Source organism: Suillus subaureus (assembly GCF_016647635.1).
Source record: "Suillus subaureus strain MN1 chromosome Unknown BJ212scaffold_8, whole genome shotgun sequence".
In the NCBI taxonomy this organism is placed as follows: Eukaryota; Fungi; Basidiomycota; class Agaricomycetes; order Boletales; family Suillaceae; genus Suillus; species Suillus subaureus.
This window is the reverse complement of record NW_024538564.1, coordinates 684,749-707,984: the sequence shown is the minus strand read 5'-3', so window position 1 is coordinate 707,984 and position 23,236 is coordinate 684,749. Positions and strand designations below refer to the sequence as shown.

The 23,236-nt window shown below is 46.7% G+C and overlaps 8 protein-coding genes across 8 annotated transcripts; 4 read left to right on the top strand and 4 right to left on the bottom strand.

The window, feature by feature from the left end:
* Positions 1-68: 68 nt before the first annotated feature.
* Positions 69-964, bottom strand: BJ212DRAFT_1266494 (uncharacterized protein; the record flags this gene model as incomplete). Its single annotated transcript, XM_041330575.1, has 2 exons — positions 69-706; positions 763-964. The coding sequence occupies 2 exons, from the start codon at positions 962-964 to the stop codon at positions 69-71; spliced, it is 840 nt and encodes a 279-aa protein (XP_041195704.1).
* A 268-nt stretch (positions 965-1,232) lies between these two features.
* Positions 1,233-3,095, bottom strand: BJ212DRAFT_1340115 (uncharacterized protein). Its single transcript, XM_041335088.1, has 2 exons — positions 1,564-3,095; positions 1,233-1,498 (listed from the first exon to the last, which is right to left on the bottom strand). The coding sequence occupies exons 1-2, from the start codon at positions 3,009-3,011 to the stop codon at positions 1,300-1,302; spliced, it is 1,647 nt and encodes a 548-aa protein (XP_041195703.1). The 5' UTR covers positions 3,012-3,095; the 3' UTR covers positions 1,233-1,299.
* Positions 3,096-3,202: 107 nt separating this feature from the next.
* On the top strand, positions 3,203-4,351 carry BJ212DRAFT_1266477 (uncharacterized protein; the record flags this gene model as incomplete). The annotated part of the gene is made up of 3 exons (XM_041330573.1): positions 3,203-3,748; positions 3,804-4,189; positions 4,243-4,351. 3 exons carry the CDS (start codon positions 3,203-3,205, stop codon positions 4,349-4,351), a joined length of 1,041 nt encoding a protein of 346 aa, XP_041195702.1.
* Positions 4,352-7,914: 3,563 nt separating this feature from the next.
* Positions 7,915-8,726, top strand: BJ212DRAFT_1266835 (uncharacterized protein; the record flags this gene model as incomplete). The annotated part of the gene is made up of 4 exons (XM_041330612.1): positions 7,915-8,153; positions 8,205-8,327; positions 8,380-8,470; positions 8,520-8,726. 4 exons carry the CDS (start codon positions 7,915-7,917, stop codon positions 8,724-8,726), a joined length of 660 nt encoding a protein of 219 aa, XP_041195701.1.
* Positions 8,727-9,163: 437 nt separating this feature from the next.
* Positions 9,164-11,010, top strand: BJ212DRAFT_1552970 (uncharacterized protein; the record flags this gene model as incomplete). Its single annotated transcript, XM_041341927.1, has 2 exons — positions 9,164-9,648; positions 9,695-11,010. 2 exons carry the CDS (start codon positions 9,164-9,166, stop codon positions 10,578-10,580), a joined length of 1,371 nt encoding a protein of 456 aa, XP_041195700.1. The 3' UTR covers positions 10,581-11,010.
* A 97-nt stretch (positions 11,011-11,107) lies between these two features.
* Positions 11,108-12,698, top strand: BJ212DRAFT_1211391 (uncharacterized protein; the record flags this gene model as incomplete). The annotated part of the gene is given in 4 exon segments (XM_041329235.1): positions 11,108-12,218; positions 12,274-12,403; positions 12,420-12,447; positions 12,477-12,698. Coding segments are annotated over 4 exon segments (1,491 nt in total), but the record flags the coding sequence as incomplete, so codon positions are not given.
* Positions 12,699-13,085: 387 nt separating this feature from the next.
* On the bottom strand, positions 13,086-14,167 carry BJ212DRAFT_1266535 (cytokine-induced anti-apoptosis inhibitor 1, Fe-S biogenesis-domain-containing protein; the record flags this gene model as incomplete). Its single annotated transcript, XM_041330579.1, has 3 exons — positions 13,086-13,147; positions 13,206-13,886; positions 13,939-14,167. The coding sequence occupies 3 exons, from the start codon at positions 14,165-14,167 to the stop codon at positions 13,086-13,088; spliced, it is 972 nt and encodes a 323-aa protein (XP_041195698.1).
* Positions 14,168-14,549: 382 nt separating this feature from the next.
* Positions 14,550-15,815, bottom strand: BJ212DRAFT_1445817 (uncharacterized protein; the record flags this gene model as incomplete). Its single annotated transcript, XM_041338157.1, has 6 exons — positions 14,550-14,853; positions 14,915-15,024; positions 15,048-15,206; positions 15,385-15,420; positions 15,486-15,555; positions 15,622-15,815. The coding sequence occupies 6 exons, from the start codon at positions 15,813-15,815 to the stop codon at positions 14,550-14,552; spliced, it is 873 nt and encodes a 290-aa protein (XP_041195697.1).
* Between the last annotated feature and the right edge of the window lie 7,421 nt (positions 15,816-23,236).

The following is a 23,236-nucleotide window of genomic DNA, read 5'->3' as shown; positions in this document are numbered from 1 at the left end:
ACAGGAACAGTAGTAACCTTCATAATTACAACAGCAACCTGAGATACCAGAGTGTATAGAATTGCTTTTTATACCGGAGATCTGGACCTGCTATCTCTGATATCATCCCGACTGTAACTCCTCCTTCCGCGGCTGAGAGACTTTGAACGAGTTCTGCTACGGCTGTACCTCGAATAAGAGGAATAGGATACAGAACGAGAGCGAGACCTAGAAGGAGTACGTGAACGAGAGCGACTGGAGCGCACCGAGTAGCTCCTGGAACGGGTTCGACCCCTGCGCCCATACCCAGTCCCAGTCCCTCCACGCTCGTAACTTGGAGACCTCCTTCTGAGTGGCAAGCGATCCCCACGCCTGATAGGCGAGCGGGAACGTGATCGAGAAGGACGGTACGTGTCCCTGGCGGGAGGTCCACGACGCCCGAAACCTCTGCCTCCACGGAAAGATTCATTGAAACGAGAATATTCATAACCTCTCCTACGGAACACTGGTGAACGGGAGCGGGAACGCGACCGAGACAGTGAACGCCTTTCACGGCCGTTGCGTGGAGGACGAGGGCGAGAGCGAGAACGAGTGCGGATTGGGAGATCAGATAACTCGACTTTTACGACCAAACCATCTAGTTGACCGCCATTCATGTGTGAAGCAGCTTTCTGGGCAGATGCTGCGTCTGTGAACTCAAGAGCAGCCTTTCCTCGATTCTGGCCGGCTAAAATGTAGGAATAAATCAAATACACTAAGAACGATAATTATCAAGAATCTTACATTTCAGGAAGAGTGGAAGGTCAATCTTCACGATTTCTCCATAGAATGCGAAAATAGTCTGTAGATGCGCTTGGACGACGTTGCGAGACAGACCGTTTATGACAACTACTTTGCACTTCTTGTCATCGTTTCCCCCATTCTCCATGTCTACATCGGCATCTTGCAAAGGCTTTGGGGAGATGGACCGTCCTCTGGTCGACATGGTTGAGCTTGTTGGCCGATTTTTTGAACTTGCAAGGGAATGCGAAGTGACACCTCACACATGTCACGTTGTCACGACACGCCTCTACCTACGAGGGAAAACACTATTAACTACTGCACCCTTAAAAATTTGTGTTATGCATGCACGTTCAGTACTCCGAACATAGGTTTATCTTGAGGCACATTGCGAGTTGTAAAAACTTCGCCATCCCAACATCAAAGTTTTTGTCCATGTCTTTCACCGTGACAACTCCATCAGCTAAACAATATCTTGATTAATTTGACTGTCACCGATATTAGGAAGTGTCTCCATTGTCGAACGAGTTAACAACGAAATCACTCAGTCCTCGCCTTCTTACGGCGCGAGCCTGCACCGCGAGTCCCCTTCTCTAATCCATGAGTCCGCTTGGTGTGTCTCTTCAGCAAATCTTGACGAACGAAGGTCTGCCCACAAACTTCGCAATGATACGGTCTCACCCCACTATGGCTCGCCTCGTGACGTTTGCATTCGTTCTTGCGGAGAAACCGCTGTGGGCTGTCGACAATCGTCAATCAGTGTTAGCCAGTGATTGCCAGAGATGTAGCAAAAATAGTGCGAACCACATGGAACAGCCGAATGGCCGCTGATCAACGTGAGCCCCAACATGTACAATGATATGATCTCTGCGCTTGTTCCTCTGGCCACACCCGACAACGTAGCATCGGAATTCTTCTATAAGCTCTCCGCGGTCGCTCAACTTGCCCGCGAAATGCATCAACCATCCTCGATCAATCTCTTGTGCAGAATGGCGTGCCTTATAGCGCTCGGCTCTGAAGGCGAGCTCAGACAGTTCAATTCCCATGTGCGCGTTAAGAATCGGCGATGGATGTGGATCGTTGTAGATTCCGCGATCTGGCTCGAATTTGGTCTGCCTTGGCGAAAACACATTGTTGGAGGAAGGGAACAAGAAGTTGTCGCAGCTAGAAAGAGCGTAACGTTCCTCTTGTTTGGGGGAGAACACACGCAATATAGATGCATCTGGCAATGTCTCCATCTTGATTATCGGGGGTGCCCTCTTCTGCGGAGCGCATTGCTCGAAGGATGACTGTTCGCTGTACATAGCTGGCATGGGCTGGGGCTGGTCAGTATCCTGTGTTGCAGAAGTGGACAAGATGGTAACAATATCGTGGATTAGACGTGGCGATGGGCAATCCCGAGATGGTGCACCGGGTGTCAATTCCCGCATCACGCCAAGAGTGGAGGGAACTGAATCGTGAATGTACAGCGGAGAGCAACGGAAGGCGACATTACGAGGGGTGAGGCGAGGCGACAGAAATGCTCGAGGGGACGCAGGTAACTGTCCCATGATGGCTGAAGGATCGACACCTACACTGGGTGACTTCGTAAACAGCGCAAGGTTGTACATGTTGACATCAGGAACGAGACCAATGTTGGAAGGTGAACAAGAGAGAGCATCATCCGCGAGGTGACAAGCCAGGGAGAACTCTCTTGAAGCCTGACCTTCCTCGTTGTCAGAGACAGACCGAGCAGAAGCTAAGGAAGCCGATGACGATGAAGATGAGTGCCCAAGGTTAGGTAGCGAGGTGTCGCTTGAAAAAGTTAAGGAGCTTTGAGACTCGTTTAAGCGACTGAGGACTTCGGCAGTATGATCTATTAGCCGAGGTGCCGCGCGCGGAGGGTTTGAATGATTTTGGGCGCTACTGATATCGTCCGCCAGCACATCCGAAGCATTTTGTCCCTCGCCGTACAAATACTGTCTTTCGCCAATTTGCATGAAATTACTGGAATCAAATTGGTAGTGGATACCAAGCCCAGCGAGGAGGCAACGAGAAGGTGACTTTAGGAACCCATTGGACTGAGAATCCGGAGACAATCTTAAAAATTCGTTGTGGTCCTCGTGATTTACGTATCGTGTGTTTGAAGGAGAAAAGAGTGTAGGGGTAGTCATTTGATTTAATCGCAACGCCAGCGTCGTGGTATTATCAGAAGTCATACGAATAGTTGTTCCTGAGGCATAGCTGCATGTCGCGTCACGGAGGTGTCTCATTAAATGTGATTAAAGTAGGATAGACTGTGAAAGAGTGAAGGTCGTAATTTTCTTGAACTCGAGGGAGCTGGCGGGAGATTCAACTCAAGCAAAGGAGAAAGTTGGAAATGGAAATATGCCGATCCTTTTTATGTTTACACTTGTTTGGCAAGAGCTTCTACCTGTACTGCCATTTTTGGAATCAACACCAGATGCTGAAATCGCGTTTCCAAGTACTAGCGAAGCATGCTGGCCTTCGTGCTAGAGGCCTTACGACAATCAATACACGGAGATCACTACAGAGGGCAACTACAACGCTGCTCTTAGGAGGCGCATCTGCTGCTGTCGCCGCTTATCTTCTCTTACCTGACATCTCCCGAGGCGCGCCAACTCGTGACAACATACCCCTCAGTCCATCTCACTTCACGCCAGCGAAACTCGTTTCGTCCACTATTACATCAAGTGGAACAAAAATTTTGACTGTCGCGATACCTCCCGAACTTTTACCCAAGGGAAGTGATCTCTTCGCACCTATCTGGTCCGTCTTCATCAAAGACGATGACATACAAGTGGAGCGACCTTACACTCCACTCGATAGAGTAGACGAAAATGGAAATATGAAGTTCTGGATCAAAAGATATCAGCATGGCGAAGTCAGCCGGTGGTTGTACTCGAAACAAGTCGGTGATACCATTGAGATTCGAGGCCCTCTCAAAACCTGGTCTTGGAAGGATGGTGCTTGGGACGAGATCATTTTGGTGAGGAAATAGTCAATTTATAGATTACTCCTATCTAATGATTTTTGCGTTCAAGATATCTGGCGGCACTGGGATTACTCCATTCTACCAGCTGTTGGGTACCGTATTCTCCAGCAATTCATCCTTTCAAGGCCGAATCACATTGTTACATTCATCAAGAACACCTTCTGAGCTACCTCCGCGCGATATCCTTGATCCCCTGTTAAAATTCGCGCAGCATAATCCCGAGAAGTTCAGGCTGAAGTTCTTTGTTGACTCGTTTGGTGAAACCAAAGGTCAAAGTTCTTTAGATCTAGAGGTACACAAGGGTCGCATTGGTAAAGATTCAATATGTGGCGCCCTCCATTCTACCTCTCGTGCTCCTTGGTGGCGCAGTTTATTCTCGCAAGATAGCGATGTCAGTGACCGAAAGATACTGTTTCTGGTTTGTGGTCCTGAGCAGTTAGTCCCCATTTATGTTCTCTGTTCTGATGTTGCTCATTGATGTGTTGCAGAATGGTTGAGGCTATAGCAGGTCCTTATGGCCGGAACTACTCACAAGGGCCAGTAGGCGGAGTGTTGCGATCATTAGGATACAAGTCGCGCCAGGTGTGGAAATTGTAAATATCCGACACTTGCACAGCCGTATGCTTCTCAATTTCAAACCCCCCCTTACCCGGTACAATGGCTTGATGTCCCCGCGGACTTTGAATCTAAATCTGATGTACCGCTGCTATAGCTTGGCTAGTTATATTTGTTTGAGAGGACCCATCATAGCCCAGACACTGATTCCGTGTTTCAGGTAACTTCTGTCTAATTTTGCGATTTGTTGGCTACTGATGTGCATATGGATACATTGCTGTATCTCCACGCGACAACACTTCCCGGGCATTTGACGACTATTGGCACGCTCCGAGCATCACTTTGAGCTGCGGGTAGCGCTACCTATTCCCTATCGGAACCTTCATATACCATCTCAACACGTGCATTCAAATAGTGTGTCTAAGAGACCCGTAGAACATACGTCTAATTCGACAGTGACATCTCGGAATTTTTCAGGAACTTGTCGCTCAATCTTGGTCATTGAGCTGGTCCTCATCAGTATTAAGTGAAGGTGAAACCATCAAACTACTTTGCGGCTTTTACGCCCTGCCCGTGGAATTGCTGGGCTTGACGAAGATCATGCTGTGAGTTCTTTGCCTTGTCTCTCGATTCTTTCGATATATAGACCAGACTAAATTGGGACAGAAGATCACTGAAAAACAATCACCGTCAATCTTTACGAGATGAGCCCGTGGCGCGAAGAATCAAGAAGTCTGGCTTCCCGCATGGTTTCATGCAGCTGTGTCCCGAATTGTCTTTCCTGTGACCTCTTGTTTCTGTTTCGAGCCACTTAGCATTATATGGGCGCCAGAGCAACACGGGTGATCAATCAACGTGAAAAATTAATGCAACGCCGATGCCATCAATCGCCGTATTTCGCATATATTTTGCATCAGAGTGCCATCTTTTTGCATCCTGATGATATCATAGCCGGAGGTGCACATGGGGCGACAGATGCTGAAGGTCTAGGAGGACCTGGGACACTGGATTTCACTATCGAGGGTGTTTCAGCCTAGGAGAGAGGTAAGGTATCTGTTTGCCGCGTGTGGACCTACTCTATCTTTCATTTCTGATTTTTCTTGTGCCTCACCGACAGGTTGTGGCCTGTGACATCAGACCTCGAATAAGCTGTTACCTGGCTTCCCGGCCTGGACCAGCGGGACGGATGACGATCCTCATTGAGGGTTATCGAGACCGCAGGCATTTTCGGCGGTCGCATCTCATCTAGGCGCGCGGGAGATCAATGAAGCGCATGGTTTCACTGATGGAATTGCTGGAAGTCCTGATGCAAGTGCCAAGAACATCTCGAGAACAATCCGGAAATCAAATACTAGCACTGCGAACCGCTTTTCGAACTTTTCCGGTGTTCAAACAACTTGCGCGTGCGACACTTTTGCAGATCCACAGCCAATTTTTGCTTTTGATTCCTTCCGCATTCTCCGTGATTTTGTATAACAATACATTGCTCAACCAAGGCAGAAACGAGGGACATCCTCGCGATGCTTATTTCGGCGATATAGGCGCCGGATGACGGTATATCTATCACGAACGCCATCAGTTTACGGCCACCAAGTTTGCCACTCGCTTACACCCACCCCTCAAATATGACTCCAGTGTCGAACGATCCCAGTCAGCTGGTTGTCACTTTGAATCAATTTTACAGTTATATTGCCGGTTTGTGGAGAGATAGTCAGACCATGTATCTCGATCTAACCTTGAATGTGGTTTCGCAGTTGCATCCTTTGCTGCAGTGATATATGATTGGGGTGAGCGAACAATATTGAAGAACCGTTGATATCCTAATGATATTTATTACAGTTTTAACCTTTGGACGAGAGGTAGGCCGAGACCATATGTATTGGAGTAGATATCTCACTGAGAATGATGTTATAGGTTGAACTAGTCTGGGTGAGCAGAGTTCCATATCAGAAGAACAACAGGTTAATGCGATTCATTCGGCCCAGAGGCAGCGGTGGACCCTCATAACCGTTTTGTATCTTACTGTATGTAGCTCACGTATACACGCAGTTGGCAAGTTGTGCTGACAATATTCAAATTTCTAGGTGCGCTACGCTGGGATGCCGTATGTCGTGTATGTTTCCAAGGCTGAAAACTCAAGTTGACACTGCTAATAAATCATCTTTCACAATCAGCATGTTCATGCTAGGTATGTCTTCTCACACACTACAATTGTTTGTTCTGATTAGTGGCGTGCAGGAAGTCTTCCGTCAGTCCCGCTGACAGATGTGGTGAGTATTCTGCATCGATGTCTCTCATTCCCGTCCAAACAATTGTGCTCCTACCTAGTGGTGAGCTCTTCATCGGCTTGTTTGTTCGATGTAATGACCGCAATAGCTGTGAGTGTTTGGATGTTCATGATCTTCCGATGCTCATCTTGAACTGGGTTTCTACCAGGCAATAATATGTTTGTCGCACTAAATTGTATGAATGTGATAGTCGCTGCCATGCTGGGCGGTGAGTTGCTCGGCTGCAATACCCCGTGATATCTTAACTGAAATGTCATACAAGTCATCATGATCACTCGGCTATATGCCATGTATCAGGGGTCAAGAAAGATGCTTATCTTTCTCATTGCAACCTTGCTTGTTCTCACAATCGTCGGCGGAGCAATTACTGCAATAGGAGTCAACCGTAATTCAAAGGGTAAGCTTAAATTATGGACGAACGACTCGAGTGTATAGGGCTCATCGGAGGAATGACAGAGGTCGTTCCTGGCATGTATCAGTGCACTTATGACTACGATGGAGATGCCCGCCTTCTGATGTCCATCACCTGGATACTCCGCATTATATGGGAGGTCCTTGTGATGTATCTTGTAGTCTGGATTGTTGTGAAACACTTCCGGCAATTGCGACGATCATCGCAAACCGAGATCATCGGGAACTGTTTCACAGTTTTAATGAAGACTCACGTGGTGTACTTTGCAAGGTTAGTTGCTAATTTGACCGTGGTTATCTTCCTTTACTGAAGTTCCGCACGTTCAAGCTTTGTTGCTGGTTCTTGCGTCGCCCTTCGTTATTTTTTCTCAACTGTCTTGGTATGCCAATCTTTTGCTGATATTTGCATGTCGCTGTTCATCATTTCTATAGGCATCGAATTCCATGGGTTATAATGGTGCCCTGAATATCTTCTCGGTCATACAGATGTTTGTGCTGGGACCACGCCTCATCCTTAATGTTCGAGGATATCATGCTAAGCTTGTAGCTGAGTCCGATACCAGAACCAGGATACCTCCAAATGATTCTCAGCAACCGTCAACTGGCGGTCATGTGTAGCACTGGAAACGTTCCAAGTGACAGACAAGAAGCATGAGAATGTTTCGACTCGGCACTAGGATTCCTTGACAAGGGAATAGGTCTGGGTCCGCTTCTAGAGCTAGCTGCTCACCCGTACTTGTACTCGACTTAGTCTCTACGTACTACTTATGCCTGATTCCCTATGTTACGCCATAGATGATATGCACGGCTACTAGTATTGAGTAGGGCTACTATTCTTCAAGGGGCCGTTTCATCATAGATCACGTTATCTCTTTCAACAACATCCACTCTTGACTTCCAATGTCCATGTTCGCAAACACACAGACGCATGCGCATGCATATGAAGTCGCTCTTTTCGGTGAATTTTTTGCTCGGGATCTCAAGGCGATTCTCAATCGCCTGACACTGCACACGGAGTCCGCAGCGCCCATGCACACCCGTGAAATTTTATTCGAGCAGTTCGGAGTTCAGTCACAAGTACAAGGAGATGAGCCAGCGTTGCTGAGAGCAAAAAAAGAACTGGGAGATGGGACGGAAAGTGGATGGTTGGTTGGACAACCCACTTGAACGAAGGCGTTGGATCAACCATAATATAGGACGCTTTTCTCGTACCTCAAGCCGGAATCCGTACGCGTTCATCCTGAGGCTACTGTCAGACCATGGGCTACTTGCGAAGTGATCGGTGATGCCCTCAGTTTCGCTTCGGCGCTGGGATATGTGTCCGTATGCTCCAGAATTCATCGTCTGTGCTTACGCTTATAGTGTCGTCAGACAACGATCACAAATATATAAACGTGGATATGCATTTCGAAGAGGGGCTCTGATAATACAAATGTTCCAGCAAGAGCAGGTACATATCGGTGTTTGATATTGTCGTTCCCCTACCGCTAGTTGACATTACTCATGACTAGGTCGACCCAAAGACCTCCCTCCCTATACCAGCACATACCGACACACTTTGGGAGGTCGAGGTCAAGACCGCCACTCAAGTCAATACGTCTGCACCAGCATCTAGCGGGCATGTGCAAGTGAGCACAGTCCGTGCAGCTATTGACGCTGTTCTCGACGTTCAGCTTATCATGAAAGGACTACTGGACCTCCGGCGACAGGACTTGTAACTTAAGTTACTCGAGCGCTCGGTTGGTCATGCTTTGTTGGCTACTTACACTGAGCCTGAGATGGTCGCCTGCTACTCGTGTCACGTCCTTGTCCTACATCACTCTACACTTGGCTTGTTCTTGAGTACTGAAGTAAAAATCACAGACACCATCATGTGAATTGGACCTTTTGATCCGGGGTGATTTTATTAGGTAGCTTGAATCAAATGACTGCCAGACCATTTGAGCCATCATGATGATACTACGCAACGACAACGGGTCATAAAGCAATAGCAAAAACTTTGTAGGAGTAAGTACGTAGTAATCTTGACGCAGTAAACCATACCATGTGGACTTGGAGGATTTGATCTGATTAGGATGTTCGAAAAAACATCAACACACTCCACGACCATGCTACTCATTTAACTTTTACATCTCCAGTACAAATTATCACGTCGATGGAATCAATCGCCGGTGGGTCATCAACTCGTCTTTGTGCGCTTTGCTCGATACCTGCACGTTATACTTGCCCGAGGTGCTCTACTCCAACATGTTCTCTACCCTGCTCTCGCACCCACAAATCCAAAACTGGATGTAGCGGTGAACGCAATAAGGCGGCCTATGTGCAGATGAACGCTTATGGGTGGGGTACGATGATGCGCGACTATTGTTTTCTTGAAGAAGTAGGCAGAAAAGTGAGTGAGTGGGGCGGAAAAATTGCTCGTGAAGGCTACGCAACAACAAATGTAAAAGACACGAGGGGAAGAGGGGGAGCACGTGGAGCCAACAGAAGAGGTAGAGGCGGAAGGGGGATTTCAAGAGGTGGTGGATCATCCAAAAGAGATTTGCTAAAAGCTCATCTAGACAATTTGGACATCGAGATGGATGTCCTTCCCGTTGGAATGCAACGTAGAAAGGTAAACCAGTCGACTCTTGATGCAAAGTACGCTCTTGTCTTCCGTCCTTATGCGTGTGCTGACCCTCATCAGGACGCAGGTTGCAGTATTGACGATAGAGTTCAGGTTTTACCCCGGAGCGCCGTCGCAATCTTCTTTATCCGCAGCATCAGTCCCACATACAATACTTGTGCATCGCAATCCCATCAACTCCTCCCTAATCACCCTTCTTCAGAGACATGTTCCTCAGCATACATATTCTAACAAGGAAAATCCCAAACCGAAGAAAGAACATCCTTGTCCAGACTGGGTTACTTCTCTTGTCCACCCTCATCCAGACGATCCCGAAGGGTTCAGAGTTCCTCTCTGTTACTTACCTGCGCACATGGACTTGGCCAGGATTCCACATTATCCAGGCGTCGGAGTGCAAACTGGCCCATCTTACTATAAACTTTTCCCTTCTCAGACTCTTCAGGATTTGCTTCAGGGTACGCACTTCGCTGAATTCCCCACCATCCATGTACACGATCCGGACTCGTCTACATTCATTGGAAATATTGTGGCCAAAAGGGGTCAGCCCTCGCCGATGTCCGAACACGAGCACGACGTCAGAGCTATAAAAAGACGAAAGCTAAGTGCGAAAGCAGGGAGAAAGGCGATCTCAGGACTCGTTGGTGACTACGGAAGTGAAAGTGAGTCTGCATCGGAAAAAGCGGCGGCAAGCCGAACACGAGACGAGTTGGGGGCTTTAGGGAACTACGCGGAAAGCGAAAGTGGCGACCAAGACTCTATTGTAGAGGCACGTACCACCGAAGACGACATATCCAGCACAGGCTCTTTGTCAGCAGATGAAGGAGAAGGCCCCGCGCTTGATTACGCTGCCGTTCTCGAGTTGATTAAGCAAGCACACAGCGCAGCTGACCATGATTCGGACGCAGTTGACTGGGGTGACGATTGGGATGAAGACGTAGCAGAGTAACTGTCGCCTACCTTGTTGTGTATGCAGACTTTCGCCCCCAATTCCCTCTTGTGCTCAAGTCAGTTGCACCAATTCTAGGGACTTGCACTCCAAACCATTGAATCTTCGAGTGTCCACATCCGTAAGCGGCTACGACTGACGAGCATTGTCCACTAAAGTTGTCGTGGTTATTGACACAGTAAAATATCCACAACATAAACCAATAAATAGCGCATCAGACATCTTGGTCTGTTCATCCCGTCTTTCCAATTCCAATCATCTTCCTTCTATCATATCGCTTATACAATTCCTGCATCTCAAGTTTTAGTCACAATGACATCCAAGGATGCTATTGAAGCCAAGCTTATAGGTTCCTTCCCAAGACGCTTCGTCGGCGCAATGCCAGTGCACCAGTTTCTTGACTTCCTGCCTGAGGCAGACGGTCGTCCAGTGATGCCCAAGGTGGTGTCACCAGAAGAGCTTGTAAGAATTTCATATAAGTACTCCTCTGACCTATCTGATTTTGGTGCCCTTGGCAGTTGGCGTTTCTGCGTAAATTCACTACCAATTTTGATCTTGTCGACACCTCCGGTTGTCCTGATCCCTCTGTCGTCGTGGGTGGGTATGAATTCCAACCAACCGTGGGTGTATACAAAAGTGAAAGCACTCGAAACGGAGTGACAGACATGTCTGCGATGGAGGCATGGATCATCATCAAGCCTTCCATACAACAAGACCCCTTCATCGACCCGCCGTCAAATGTGGACTTCACTGCACCGATACCTTGTCCTGAGGAAGACCTGCTGCCATATTGGGACACCAAAAGAGACTACTATCCTACATTCCAGTCCTCCGACAAGCAGTCCATCTCAACGCGCGCGCATATGGTGGCGTGCACCAATGCCTTCTTCGCAACACAATTCCGCCGCTTTGGATTTTCCATCCTCCTCTGTGGCTCCCGGGCACGTTTTGTGTACTGGGACCGTTCTGGTGCTGTCGTGTCTCGGCGGTTTGATTACACGAGCAATTTCATCCCATTGGCTGAGTTCCTATGGAGGCTCAACCGTGCATCGCCTGGGAATCGCGGCGTCGACGTGTCTGTAGTTCCCATTTCCCTTCCGGAGTCTCAAGACAGGACTGTTCGGGAGCAACTAGGCATTGGGAGTTCGAGTCCTCTGTATGGATACATGGTTCCCGTCGATACCGCACTTCAAAAGCCCAAAGACGCGGAAGGCCGTCCTTTAACCACTCATCACTTTTACGTCGGCCCACGCCCCGCCCCAAAGCAATGCAGCCTACTCGAGCAACGAACTCATAGCTTCCATGTTTGGGATGTTGCGCAGAAGAGAGTCGTTTTCTTCAAGGAAACTTGGAGAGTTCATTCCCGAGGTACCAGCACGGAATCAGAAGTATACCGGAAACTTCACTCTCGTCGCATTCGCAACATCCCGACCTTCGAGCACGGCGGTGACATGTCTGCCCTCGGAACAAAAACCATCACACACTTATTCAGCGAGGCCTGGTGGTGCTGCACCCCCAACCACAAAGCACACCTCCCACTCGTACAACATCGAATCATCCTTCGTGGTGTCGAACGGAACCTGAGCACGTTCAAGACACCGAAGGAATTTCTGACTGTATTCAAGGATGCTCTCACAGGTGAGTGTCCTCTCCGTTTCTCGAGTGATTTTTTGTTTTTAACGGGTCATTGTAGCTCATCAAGAAGCTTATGAATATCTTGGTTTTCTGCATCGGAACATCAGTATGGAGAACATTGGCATCACCGGTGAGGGGCGCGGGCTTCTCATGGGCTGGGAGTGCTGCTCTTCCAAATCGGGCGAAGAGTTACTGGAAATCCAGATGGCACGTACAGCATTTTTATGTATACGTCGAGATACTGACGACTTCAAATGACAGGGAACTCTACCCTTCATGTCTGGCGCTTTGTTGGACCAAGGTACCCAGCCCAAGCACGTGCTGGCAGATGATTTGGAATCCTTCCTGCACGTCATAATGTACACTATGGTCCGATACCTCCCCAGTGCGACGAACGTCGAGGACAGGAACACCTTGCTCCAAATATTTGACGAGGAGTATGTCATAGATGAGAGGGGACGGGCCATAGGTGGCTCGCGCAAGAGGAAATATCTTGCTGACCCTGCATTTCATATTGTCAAGAAGTTCACGACGCCCCCCGATATCACCATGCTACTGCGGGAGCTATGCGAATTGTTCCCCATTCGATACAGCGCCACTCTCCAGTGGATAGAGCGCCACACCCACGAGACACGATTTAAGACGCGAAGCGATCTTTTGGCCTGCCACCGCGAGATGATGGCATACGTGAACTTCTCAGTTCCCTCGAGCGAAGGGTGGCCCGACATAGACATTCGTGATTTCTACACCATCACGGTGAACAGATACGGCTTCTAATGTCTTGTAAGCAATATAGTACAATATAAATAGTATCATACGGCGTTTACATACTTGGTGGTATGGGGAATGATCAAGGTGTAACAATAGTGCTCAGATATCATCCATCCCAATGTCAATCTCCACTTTCTCACCCGGATTGAATGCAGGCAGACCTTTTCAACAAATTTTCTGAGTTTTGAATTGATAGGAAGAACATTGTTAGAAACGCACCAAGATACGGACAGCTGGCACATCGGAATGCATCACCTAAGAAGCAACTCCCACAACTGCTAGTTGCTTTGGGTGCAGCTTTAGCGGCAGCGATCAAACTCTTCGTCATGTCACCAGCTCCCACCTCCACAGCACTGTCGTTGTCGAGCAGAACTACTTTACCTGACTTGGCCTCCTCAGCTTCCAGCTCAGCAAGACCACATGAGCAATTCTTGCATGCCTTCTTCCGCCTTGGGACACCTGCTATAACAGGATCGCAAGTGGGGACTGGGCGTATACGATCTGCCGCTGTTAGGAGGGTTTCGGCATCGATTGTGGGAGTGGATGGTGATGAGAGTGCCCAAAGAGCCTTTTTGGAAGACTGCTTGGCAGGGTCGGTCTTCTTTCGGAGAGGAAGTGCAGAAGGCAGAGGCATTACGATTGGCAAAGGCTTCTGGGCGACTATTCTGGCGTCAGAACCATCTCTCACACTCTCAATGATCGTGAATCCAGCTAGAGTCAACTCATGAGGAAGACTCAGGAACCCCGCAGTTAAATTAAGAAGGTGGAGAGTTCCCAGGGGTGTCAGACCGGTGAAGGTCTGCTGAAGGAGAGATGGCAAATTTGGTGATAATGAAATGTATTCTGATGGGGAGAGCACGACATGGATGGAAGCATAGCTTGATGGAGCCAACAATATCGCTGCGTCAATCATGATGATTAATGAGCGATGCTCCGAATTGTAGAGACATACCTCCGTCAATGAGTCGATCAAGCATCTGCCTTTCGGTGGCCTGCCCTTCCTGTGCATCGAGGCGTAAAAGAAGCGATTGATACTTTCCGTCTTGAGCAGTGTCCAATGAACCTATCGCAAGGGCAGGCCCTTTGACAATTTCGCGAGATGATGATCCATTGATTAATGATTTCTTGACTTCTGATGTGATTTGGGCGGGGGAAACAGCGTAGATAGCCGCAGGTGCCATCAGAAATGCCTAACGCTGTAAAAGAGAGAATGACGGGAGGGAGGAGGACAGGGTCAGCTGGAAAATGATGATTCAGAGTGCATTAATCAGACATCGGTTCGCTTAGATAAGCAGCGGTCACAAGAACGATTTCAATCGGCCGAAATCGGTCCATTGTCGGCGGGACAAAGATTCAATCATGTACCGACAACAAAGTTCATTTGGGATACAGAAATGACATACAGACAACATGCTGTAATAGAATGAATTCAAAATGCTGTCCACTTAAAGACCATCATCAATGCCACAAGATGAAAGAAGACATTCTCTGAAACATGGGAACCAGTTAATAATAGTAGAAACGACAGAGCTAAATTCTTCACTTCAAAAGTTGAAGAAAGATTCATTGCTGTAACTCCGGGTTGGGCGGAGGTGGAGGTGGCATCCCAGGTGGAGGGTGCATACCATCATGATATGCAGGTGGTGGGGCCATGACAGCCCCACGCATACGCAACAGCATCACGCGATACCAATCTTCGCCCATGTCCTTCTCTGACGAAATTTGCTGCAAGTGCGCAAGTTCCTTCATCAAGGACAAACGCCACAAGATATTCCCACCCTCGTCTACCTCCAAATCATCTATGGGCACAGGAGGGAATCGAAGGCCGGGAGGTGGAGGAGGCATCATCTGGAAGTTGGGATCAAATCTAACGAAAGAGTCAGTTTAGTATCAATGTTTGAGACCAGACGGCATACGTGGGAGGATACGGTGGATACGGCGCTTGCCGACTGGGGCCTGCTTCGTCAGGATGCATAGGTGGCGGCTGCACAAATTGTGCATTAGGGTCGTTGAATGCTTCAGGATGATAATCCACATCCTGATCTTCCTCCGACTGCCGACCCTTATGCCCTTCGGCTTCTTCTTCCTCACTCGGTGGACACCTGTTCTCGGGTCTACGTTATCATTGACAGTCCAGTACGAGCCCTTCCCTCGGTCGGTGAGGGGACGCGGCACTTTCTCAAAGCATGGGTTGAGTGAAAGGTTGTGTCGCACTGAGTTCTGGATACGTGCGAAGCAAGGTTAGGTTAGTTTGGTGCCTGGCTTGAAAGATTTGATCAAAACAAATATGAACACAATCAAACATCAACATCGCGCTCGCGTCCAATGGGTGCAGGCAATCGACAACACATATGATACAGAAGTCATTGGGCAACAGCGTCGGAAGAACTTTACTCACCTTCCAACCGGATGGGGCATTCCTGAAATAAGGAAACTGGTGACGTGGAGTCAGGGATTCGCGAAATGCGCAACTTGAAGTATGAGTAAGCTACCACGTACGCGGGATTCAATGGCGTAGTAAATATCCTCGAGGAGTAACTTTTGATTCGGAGAACCCTTTATAGCATACCTACCCACCCACAGACAAACCGAGACCGTTTATTAGAGCATCTACAGTCAATTCAGAGTCGCTTACCGTATAAGCGTAGAATATGGATAAAATGGTTTGCTTCCTGGTGGACCATCACGCAGAGAGTCAAGGTTGATAGGAAGACCCCCCGTTAGGTCTGCAGGTTCCTGCGGATAGTAAGAATTGGCCTGGGCGAGCTCTGCTTCCCCAGGAGGAAGCATATTCTGCGGCATTACTGTGGGTGGTGGCTGCTGCGACATGTCTTTTCGCCGACAAATAACAAGAAGAGCGGAAGACGCTGAACTTGCTGGCAACCAGTGGAGGTCCGTTGATGTTGAAAAGAGCTTTCATCAAGGGGGAACATGTGCGGCTTATGTCAGGCGTGAGAACTGAGGTCGCGCACGGGCCAGTTTCCTCTCGTAGATACAGCCATTGTTGTCGAAGTATGTCTCGTCGTCGTAGACCGCGACGACAACGAAGCGTTGTGGTAAGTGTAATCAAGCTGATTTGTTTGTTTTGCCTAACCGACATACAGACCGACACAAGTGTCCAAATTGTGGATGACACTGTAAAACAAAATCCAAACCGACCACGCTCTCCAATACACAAACAAAGTTCGCATCAACCGACCATGTTGCTCAATAATCATCGTGCATCATTCAAGCCGACCTCATCCAGATCCTGGTTGTTCATACCTTCATCGTTCATTCTCGATCTTTGAATCCAGGCGATGTACTAGGATTTAGTGAGCCTCACGGCACCAGGCACCTGGCTCCCTGCCGCACAGTGCGAAAAAATCAGTTGCTATTTCGTCACCGGTATCCTTCTAGGAAGTCCTAAGTCTCACATTGGGCTTGATTCTTCCTATGGATGTCTTCCCTGCTCGGAAAAAATAGACATGTCCGGTGTTCGCTAATACCCTGCGGCTACAGAATTGTGTCCTACCTTGTCGAACCTCGCAGCTCTGGTCCTGCAACAACAAGCCTTCTAGCAAAGTCTACTTACCAACGTGTTCTAGATACTGTATGATGATGGAGTTAATGTTTCGCTCTTGAGCCGCCACGTCCCCTCAAGGTAAGCTGCATAAATTTCGCTGGTGAACAGATGATGTGCGCATGGCAGATTAAGAAAATCCATTTCATTCGTAGCAGGTATTCCTACGCACGCAACAACTACGTCACGGGATACATTGCATGGGTGTTCGATGTTGAATGGCGCTGATGACCCTTTTTCATGTTTCGAACGTCTCTGAGGCAGCAGGGCCTGTTGTCGCATCACTTTCTTCGAGCGTAGTTCTTCTCTGTGCATAGCAATACACTTCGGCTCCACGGACTAACGTCGTCTTTGTGCGACCTTTTTCTCGTAGTCTCGGCACACCCCCGTGTGGTTTCATTCTTAAAAAGACGGGACGCTGTTGGATATTCTGCTGGTGCCTGTCTCTTACGCTTGATCACTTCTCTGAGACCTCCGTTTTTCGGGAAAATATGGACCTGTGGTCGCCGGCTTTGACCAAGCAGCTAAGGTTGAGGTCCATTAGTACGCAACTGACGGTCTAGCAGACACTGACAAGGACGAGCATAATAATCGACAGATGCGCTGGGAGCAACAGATTCTCCCCACAATATTGTCGACCTTCCAAAGCATCCTATCAGCTTCAACGTGGGCTGGGTAGAGTACCCCAATACCCGCTTCGGTCAGTTTGGCTAAGGCAGATTAGCTCATATAGCCTGCCCGGCATAGGGACCGTAGATGCAGGGTCGGTACTGTCTACTAGAACAAGAAGGCAGATATCTTGATCATATGCATAATATCGTCGTTGTCACCAGCAAACTACACACATTCCCAACATGTGACCTTGAGGTACTCGGCCCGCAGAGACTTAGGAGGTAGTTCATCAGTTCATGCCAACAGGTCTTGCTGGTGGCCAATCACGATGTCCATTACACGCACTGCATCTACCATGGCATAAAAACTGCCAATTTGCATGATCATACAACTATTTGATATGGCTTCACCTCCTTAAATCACCTCCATAGATATATGTCATCAGTCAAGAAACCTTCATTCACAACTGACACCCCTAAGCTCAATTATAAACATAGTCATGAGACCTTGCTGATGACAAACAGATCAGTGCAAATGTTATGATCATGAGATTGTGAAGTGATTTCAAGAATAGTGTTAATTAACTCCGCCTTCTGTTGAGAGCAATTGGTTAAACCTGCCATCCAGCCAAAGGGGTTTGCTTGATATGTGTGGATGGCAGAGTTCACAGCTTCCCTGACAACAGCTGTGTTGGAAGACATCATGTGCTTCTGGAGAGCAAGATGGACAGGGTGAATGAACACCTTCCAAAGATAGTGTCCTGCTCCCAGAGACAGAAAGTGTCACAGCAGCTTATGATCAATAATCAGCAGACTCATTGTGGTGTTGCCTAAAATCTCACCAGACCCAAGTTGGACAACTTTCTTCAATGTTGATGAGTCAGAAGGCTAGGAAACATTTGGAATGAGAAATACCAAATATTGTAACTTGGGCCATATCTCCTCATCTTCAGGGCAGTATAACTGGTCAATCATGATAAAAAGGTGGAAATGGTTGAAGATAAATCTACTTATGTGCTGTCATTATGAACACATCAGTGTTGTGTTGGAGTCTGAGAGATCTGAGTCAATGAAGATCAATGAATCCAAAGCAGGAACAAAGTCAGAGTGAGAGGTATGAGCACAAGCCAAAATTGGACTAAGGCAAGCAACACTGATGTCAGCTTGTGTCCTGGATTATTTTCATGTTTCTATTTGATATAACTAGTTAGCAATATGCTTACTATAAAAGCACCTCTAACAGCACACAGACATCTCAGTTCTTTGGAAGAGACTGAGATGTGAGTTAGAATTTGTAATTCATATTTGTGAAGTCTAATGCAATGTAGTGTACTTGTTCTTACAGTGTTTGCACTTCCCACTTTCATATATTCACCAGATAATGTGGTTGGTCAATGAGGCTTGAGTGAGAATGATAAAGACACTCACATCCTGTCAAGGAATTAACAATGTGTTTGCTCAGAGATGCTCAAGCTTGACAGAAGGTCAATACACTCACAGCCTGTTCAAGGGATCAGCATGTGTTTGGTCAGCAATATGTAAGACTGAGCTTGACAGGGGATCAACTCACTCACAAACTGCCATCATACATATCTTAGGTGAGCATGCCAGCAAGAACAATCAACAGACATACAAACTACAAGTGATTGTCAAACACAAATGAGATAAATCTTTTGATATTACTACAATCTAACCATAGCCTGTGGAAACCATGCACCCACATCATTTATGATCTGGTGATCCTCAAATTTCCCAAATATTCCAGATGAGATTGTCCAAGCAGAACCAAGATACTGCATGAGTGGCCTCATTAAGTTTTCAGTTGTTATTTCTCACCACAGATCAGGTTTGAGGAATTACCTTTCAACTGCATATCACATACACACCCTCAAGTTAGTTTGCTGTGTTGAGATAAACAGCTGCTTGAGCATATCATCATCCAGAGCTTCAGCCATGTGTTCAATGAGTGGCCCACAGTCTGCATTATAGAAATTGTCCATATCTAGATAAGTACAAGAGTGAATATATGTAGGGAGCCAATTCAATATATTGACCAGCTTACAAGTAAGACACATGGTATTTTGGAGGACATTGGATGCCCTTGTGGTGATTGTACAAAAGCCTTAGTTGTGGCCAGTTGGCAAATACTTCTCTGGCATACTGTGAGGTCTGTGTTTGAGCATCTTTCCTTGATACTCTCATACTTATTAGCTCTGCATATGCATATGATGTCATAGAGTGTACTATTAAATTTAATAAACAATACTATAATGACACTGGAAGAGGATTGTAAATGATATCAAAATGCTTACCACATCCAGTGTCCCACTGTTGATCTCCCCTTCTGTGAAAAAACTGCCATCCTCATTCATTGGAATACAGTACATAGTTGACCATTCATATTTCATCTTCAGTTGTCCAGTGGCATCATTGATTAGCATGAGTCTCTTGGCTTCCCAATCCAGTAGTTTTCTCTGCAGCAGTGCTTCTTTTCTTATCCATTGTAGGTGCTGATAGTTGGATACAACCCTTATTTGACCTCATGGAATGAGTCAAATGAGGACAGCAGGTGGTAGTAGACTTAGAAGAGCAAGTGACAGGCATACCACATATCTGTACTGGCAAAGACCAGTGTGTACTGATTATTGATGGTATGATCACTATGTATGATGGGGACAGTCACACAGGTCACACAGCTATAAAGTATGACAAAGCAAATTTGCAAAGTTGAAGTTGGCAAAAATGTCTATCCAAACAGACCTAGTAAAATCTGCCCCTAGTGAAGCTATCATATAGGTATGGGTCCTCAATTGACTTGCAAACCCCCTGCAGGATAGTGGTTTCTCCAGCACCCACTCTTCCCATAATGAAAATTCTGAAATGATCATAATTCTGTCTCCACTGTTACCATAAAGGACCCATGACAGAGAAAGGCAACAGTACTTGTGTGAACTCTGCCAGTAATGGTATTCAAAGTAAAATTTTAAATGCTTTGAAATGGTTCTGAAACATTCTGAAACATTTCAGAACCACTCTGAAAGCTAGTTTAAATGCTTAATTCTAAACTCCATTTAAAATACTTAGCAGTTCAAACACTTCAAATTCTCAAAGTCCCAACCCTAAGGTTAGGGCCAGATGTATGCACACACAAAAAAAACCACCAAGTCTGTATATTTCATAGCTAGCAAATGAAAACAATTATAATACAATCCAACTAGGGATCCAGAGACACAGTCCAGATGTGGTTCCAATTCGTCCATGAAGAGTAGCTATTTAGCTCCAGATGGAAGTCGACATCCTCCTGGATGGCAAAAGAATGAGTCTCATCTTTGAGGAAGTCTAAGTAGAGAATGGTGACATTGCGAAGGGATTATAAGTGTGGCACTTACCAATAACACAGGCCATGTGCCTTTTGACAATTGGACACCACATAGTTCCAGGGATGTCACTTTGTGAGTGCACTGACCAAGCAGGACATTTCAACAAGACCATGTTGGTGGTCATCAGGGGAACATGGTCCAGCAGGAAGGGTTGAAGGAGAGGGTAGGGAACATGCTAGAGTAAGGAACATGTTAGATGAAGATGTGCTGGAACCTGCAATCATGCACAAACTGAGAGTAGGACATGGTCATGGTGTGTTCATGGTATGAGTGTTAAGGTTATACTCAAGGGCTTCAGCCTCAGCTTGTGTGCTGTGCCCCTTATCCGAGTAATGCCCCTTATTTCAGAAGGGCAAGATTAACATGTCCGGAGGGTTGGACAAGTAGTGTAGTGGATCTGGATGACTTCTGGATGCAGGATAAGTATCGTAGGGCTAATTCAGACAAGTCCAGACTAGAAACTAATAGTATTGGACTGTCATAGACAGAGGCGGATACGGATAGACTATAGGAATCAATCCTAAGTCTTGGAGGGTGATGAGAGTAAAGATACTCAAGTCCGGAGGACAGGAATGAGTAGAACTAAGATGATATTCGAACTGAGGTGCTACAGAGAGTTACAGGAGGTTATATACTATAGGTATCTAACAGAATGATCAATCAGCAGGGTCCAAGGCTATGTATGAAGCATATGAATGGTCTATTGGTAAGTAGAAATGGATCACAAATAATGAAACAGAAATGAAGCATAGGTAATGGATCAGTGAGTAGGATGGATATACAGATAACCAAAATACTGGAGTTAGGGGATTACTGAAAGGAGACAAGCACTGATTGTGGATTCAGATGAATTGTGGACCAGACTGGACAAGTGGCAGATTGGATGATGAGATGTTGGAGGGAGATAAGATGTGGATAGGATTGGAGATAAGATGTGGATCGGATCTGAGATCCAGATATGTGGATATGACAATGGGGCACTATTGATGTTTGGAGATCTATTAGATGAAGATGTGTTGGGACCATTTCTCTGTCGATATTGTTGACTCCAGAGGATGGCAGTACTGACACTAGCCATACTGGGAAGCACCCCATTCTGACTGAGATAGTCTGGGTGGTATGGCCCCATTAGCCTAAGGAACTTGGATGAGATTACGCACATCCTGAGAGTGGAACATGGCTGTGGCACATCAGTTCAAGGGTAGGTTGAGCTTGTTGTGTAGTACAGTGAAGGGAAACACATAGCCAAATTTTAAACTCCACTTAAATATTACTTAGATCAGATCAGTTGGTCAATTATGATAATGAGTGACCTGCTATGCCTTGCTAATCTCATCATCAACAACTGCTTAATGAAATAGATACTGCTACTCTAGATGTAGCCAGAGCCTGGGCTGAGCATGCCATGGCAGATGGTGAAGTCTCTGAGTCCAATTCTTCTATCTCTGAGGACTCTGTTATCAGGACCCCATCACCAGTCTCCCCTATGTCACCCTAAATGTCTGACTCTTCTGATGGCTCTGATGATTCCAACATGCCAGAGTCCATTGAAATTCATCAGCATTTCCTTTGTATTATTGGCTCACTTGCTGCTCTTCAGGAAGAGGTGGAGGAAAAACGGCTTCTTAACCCTTTAGATAAGCCCTCTATGCAAGCCCCCCAGATCTAACTCCTTGATCTGAGTTTGCCATTCATTACCCCAAATTATTCCAGAAGAAGCTATGTGTTTCTCCTGAAACATTCAATGACATCCTTGATCAGATCAGTAATCATCCTGTTTTCCACAATCAATCCAACAATCCCCAACTTCCAGTTGCAGTGCAGCTTGCTATCTTTCTTAATTGACTTGGCCACTATGGCAATGCAATTTCCCCCAAGGATGTCTGCCAGTGGGCAGGGATATCTGTTAGGTCAGTTATCAACTATACCAATTGTGTTATGGCTGCCTTGCTAGCTGAGCATGATAATTTCATCTCCTTCCCAGCTCTCAACTCTGTTGACACTGCACATGCCTGAGCCTATGCTCTCAGAGTATCAGGCTGCCCAGAGTGGCAGAATGGTATCCTAGCTGTTGATGGATCATTGGTTAATCTTTTTCAAGGGCCAAGTATTTTTGGAGATACCTTTTATAGTAGGAAGTCTCAGTTTTCCCTCAACTGTCAGGTATGTTTTATTATATATATTTTTTAATTTAATACTGATTTTTCTAATTTTTAAGCAGTTATCATGCCCCATATTCTTTCTATAGTTGATTATTCTCTTGGTCACACCGGTAGTGCCCATGATGCCTATGCATTCCACTGTGGGAAACACAACAAGAAGAGAACTGGAAAGTAGACTTCTAATGTTGGGCTAAATGTGCTATGCCTAGCTGCTATTCAACCCTAAAGGGTTTCTGGACTAAGCTCAGTGCTCAGAGAGGATAGGAAATCATGCTAATAACTCTCAGTCTCAGACTGGTACTGGTAGGTGGTGAAAACTATGATGATTACATAAGCACCAAAAGTGTGAACATAACACTAAGTAATATCTGCCTATACAAGCCCACAGAATATGAAATCCCTACACTGCTCTACCTATGTCTACCAGAATCATCAAGCACTTCTGGGTGATAACCATTGGATTTGGGCTGATAGTGCTTATCCACTAGAGTCATGGTGTATTTCCTCATTCAAGAAGCCTATTAGGGGGGCCTTG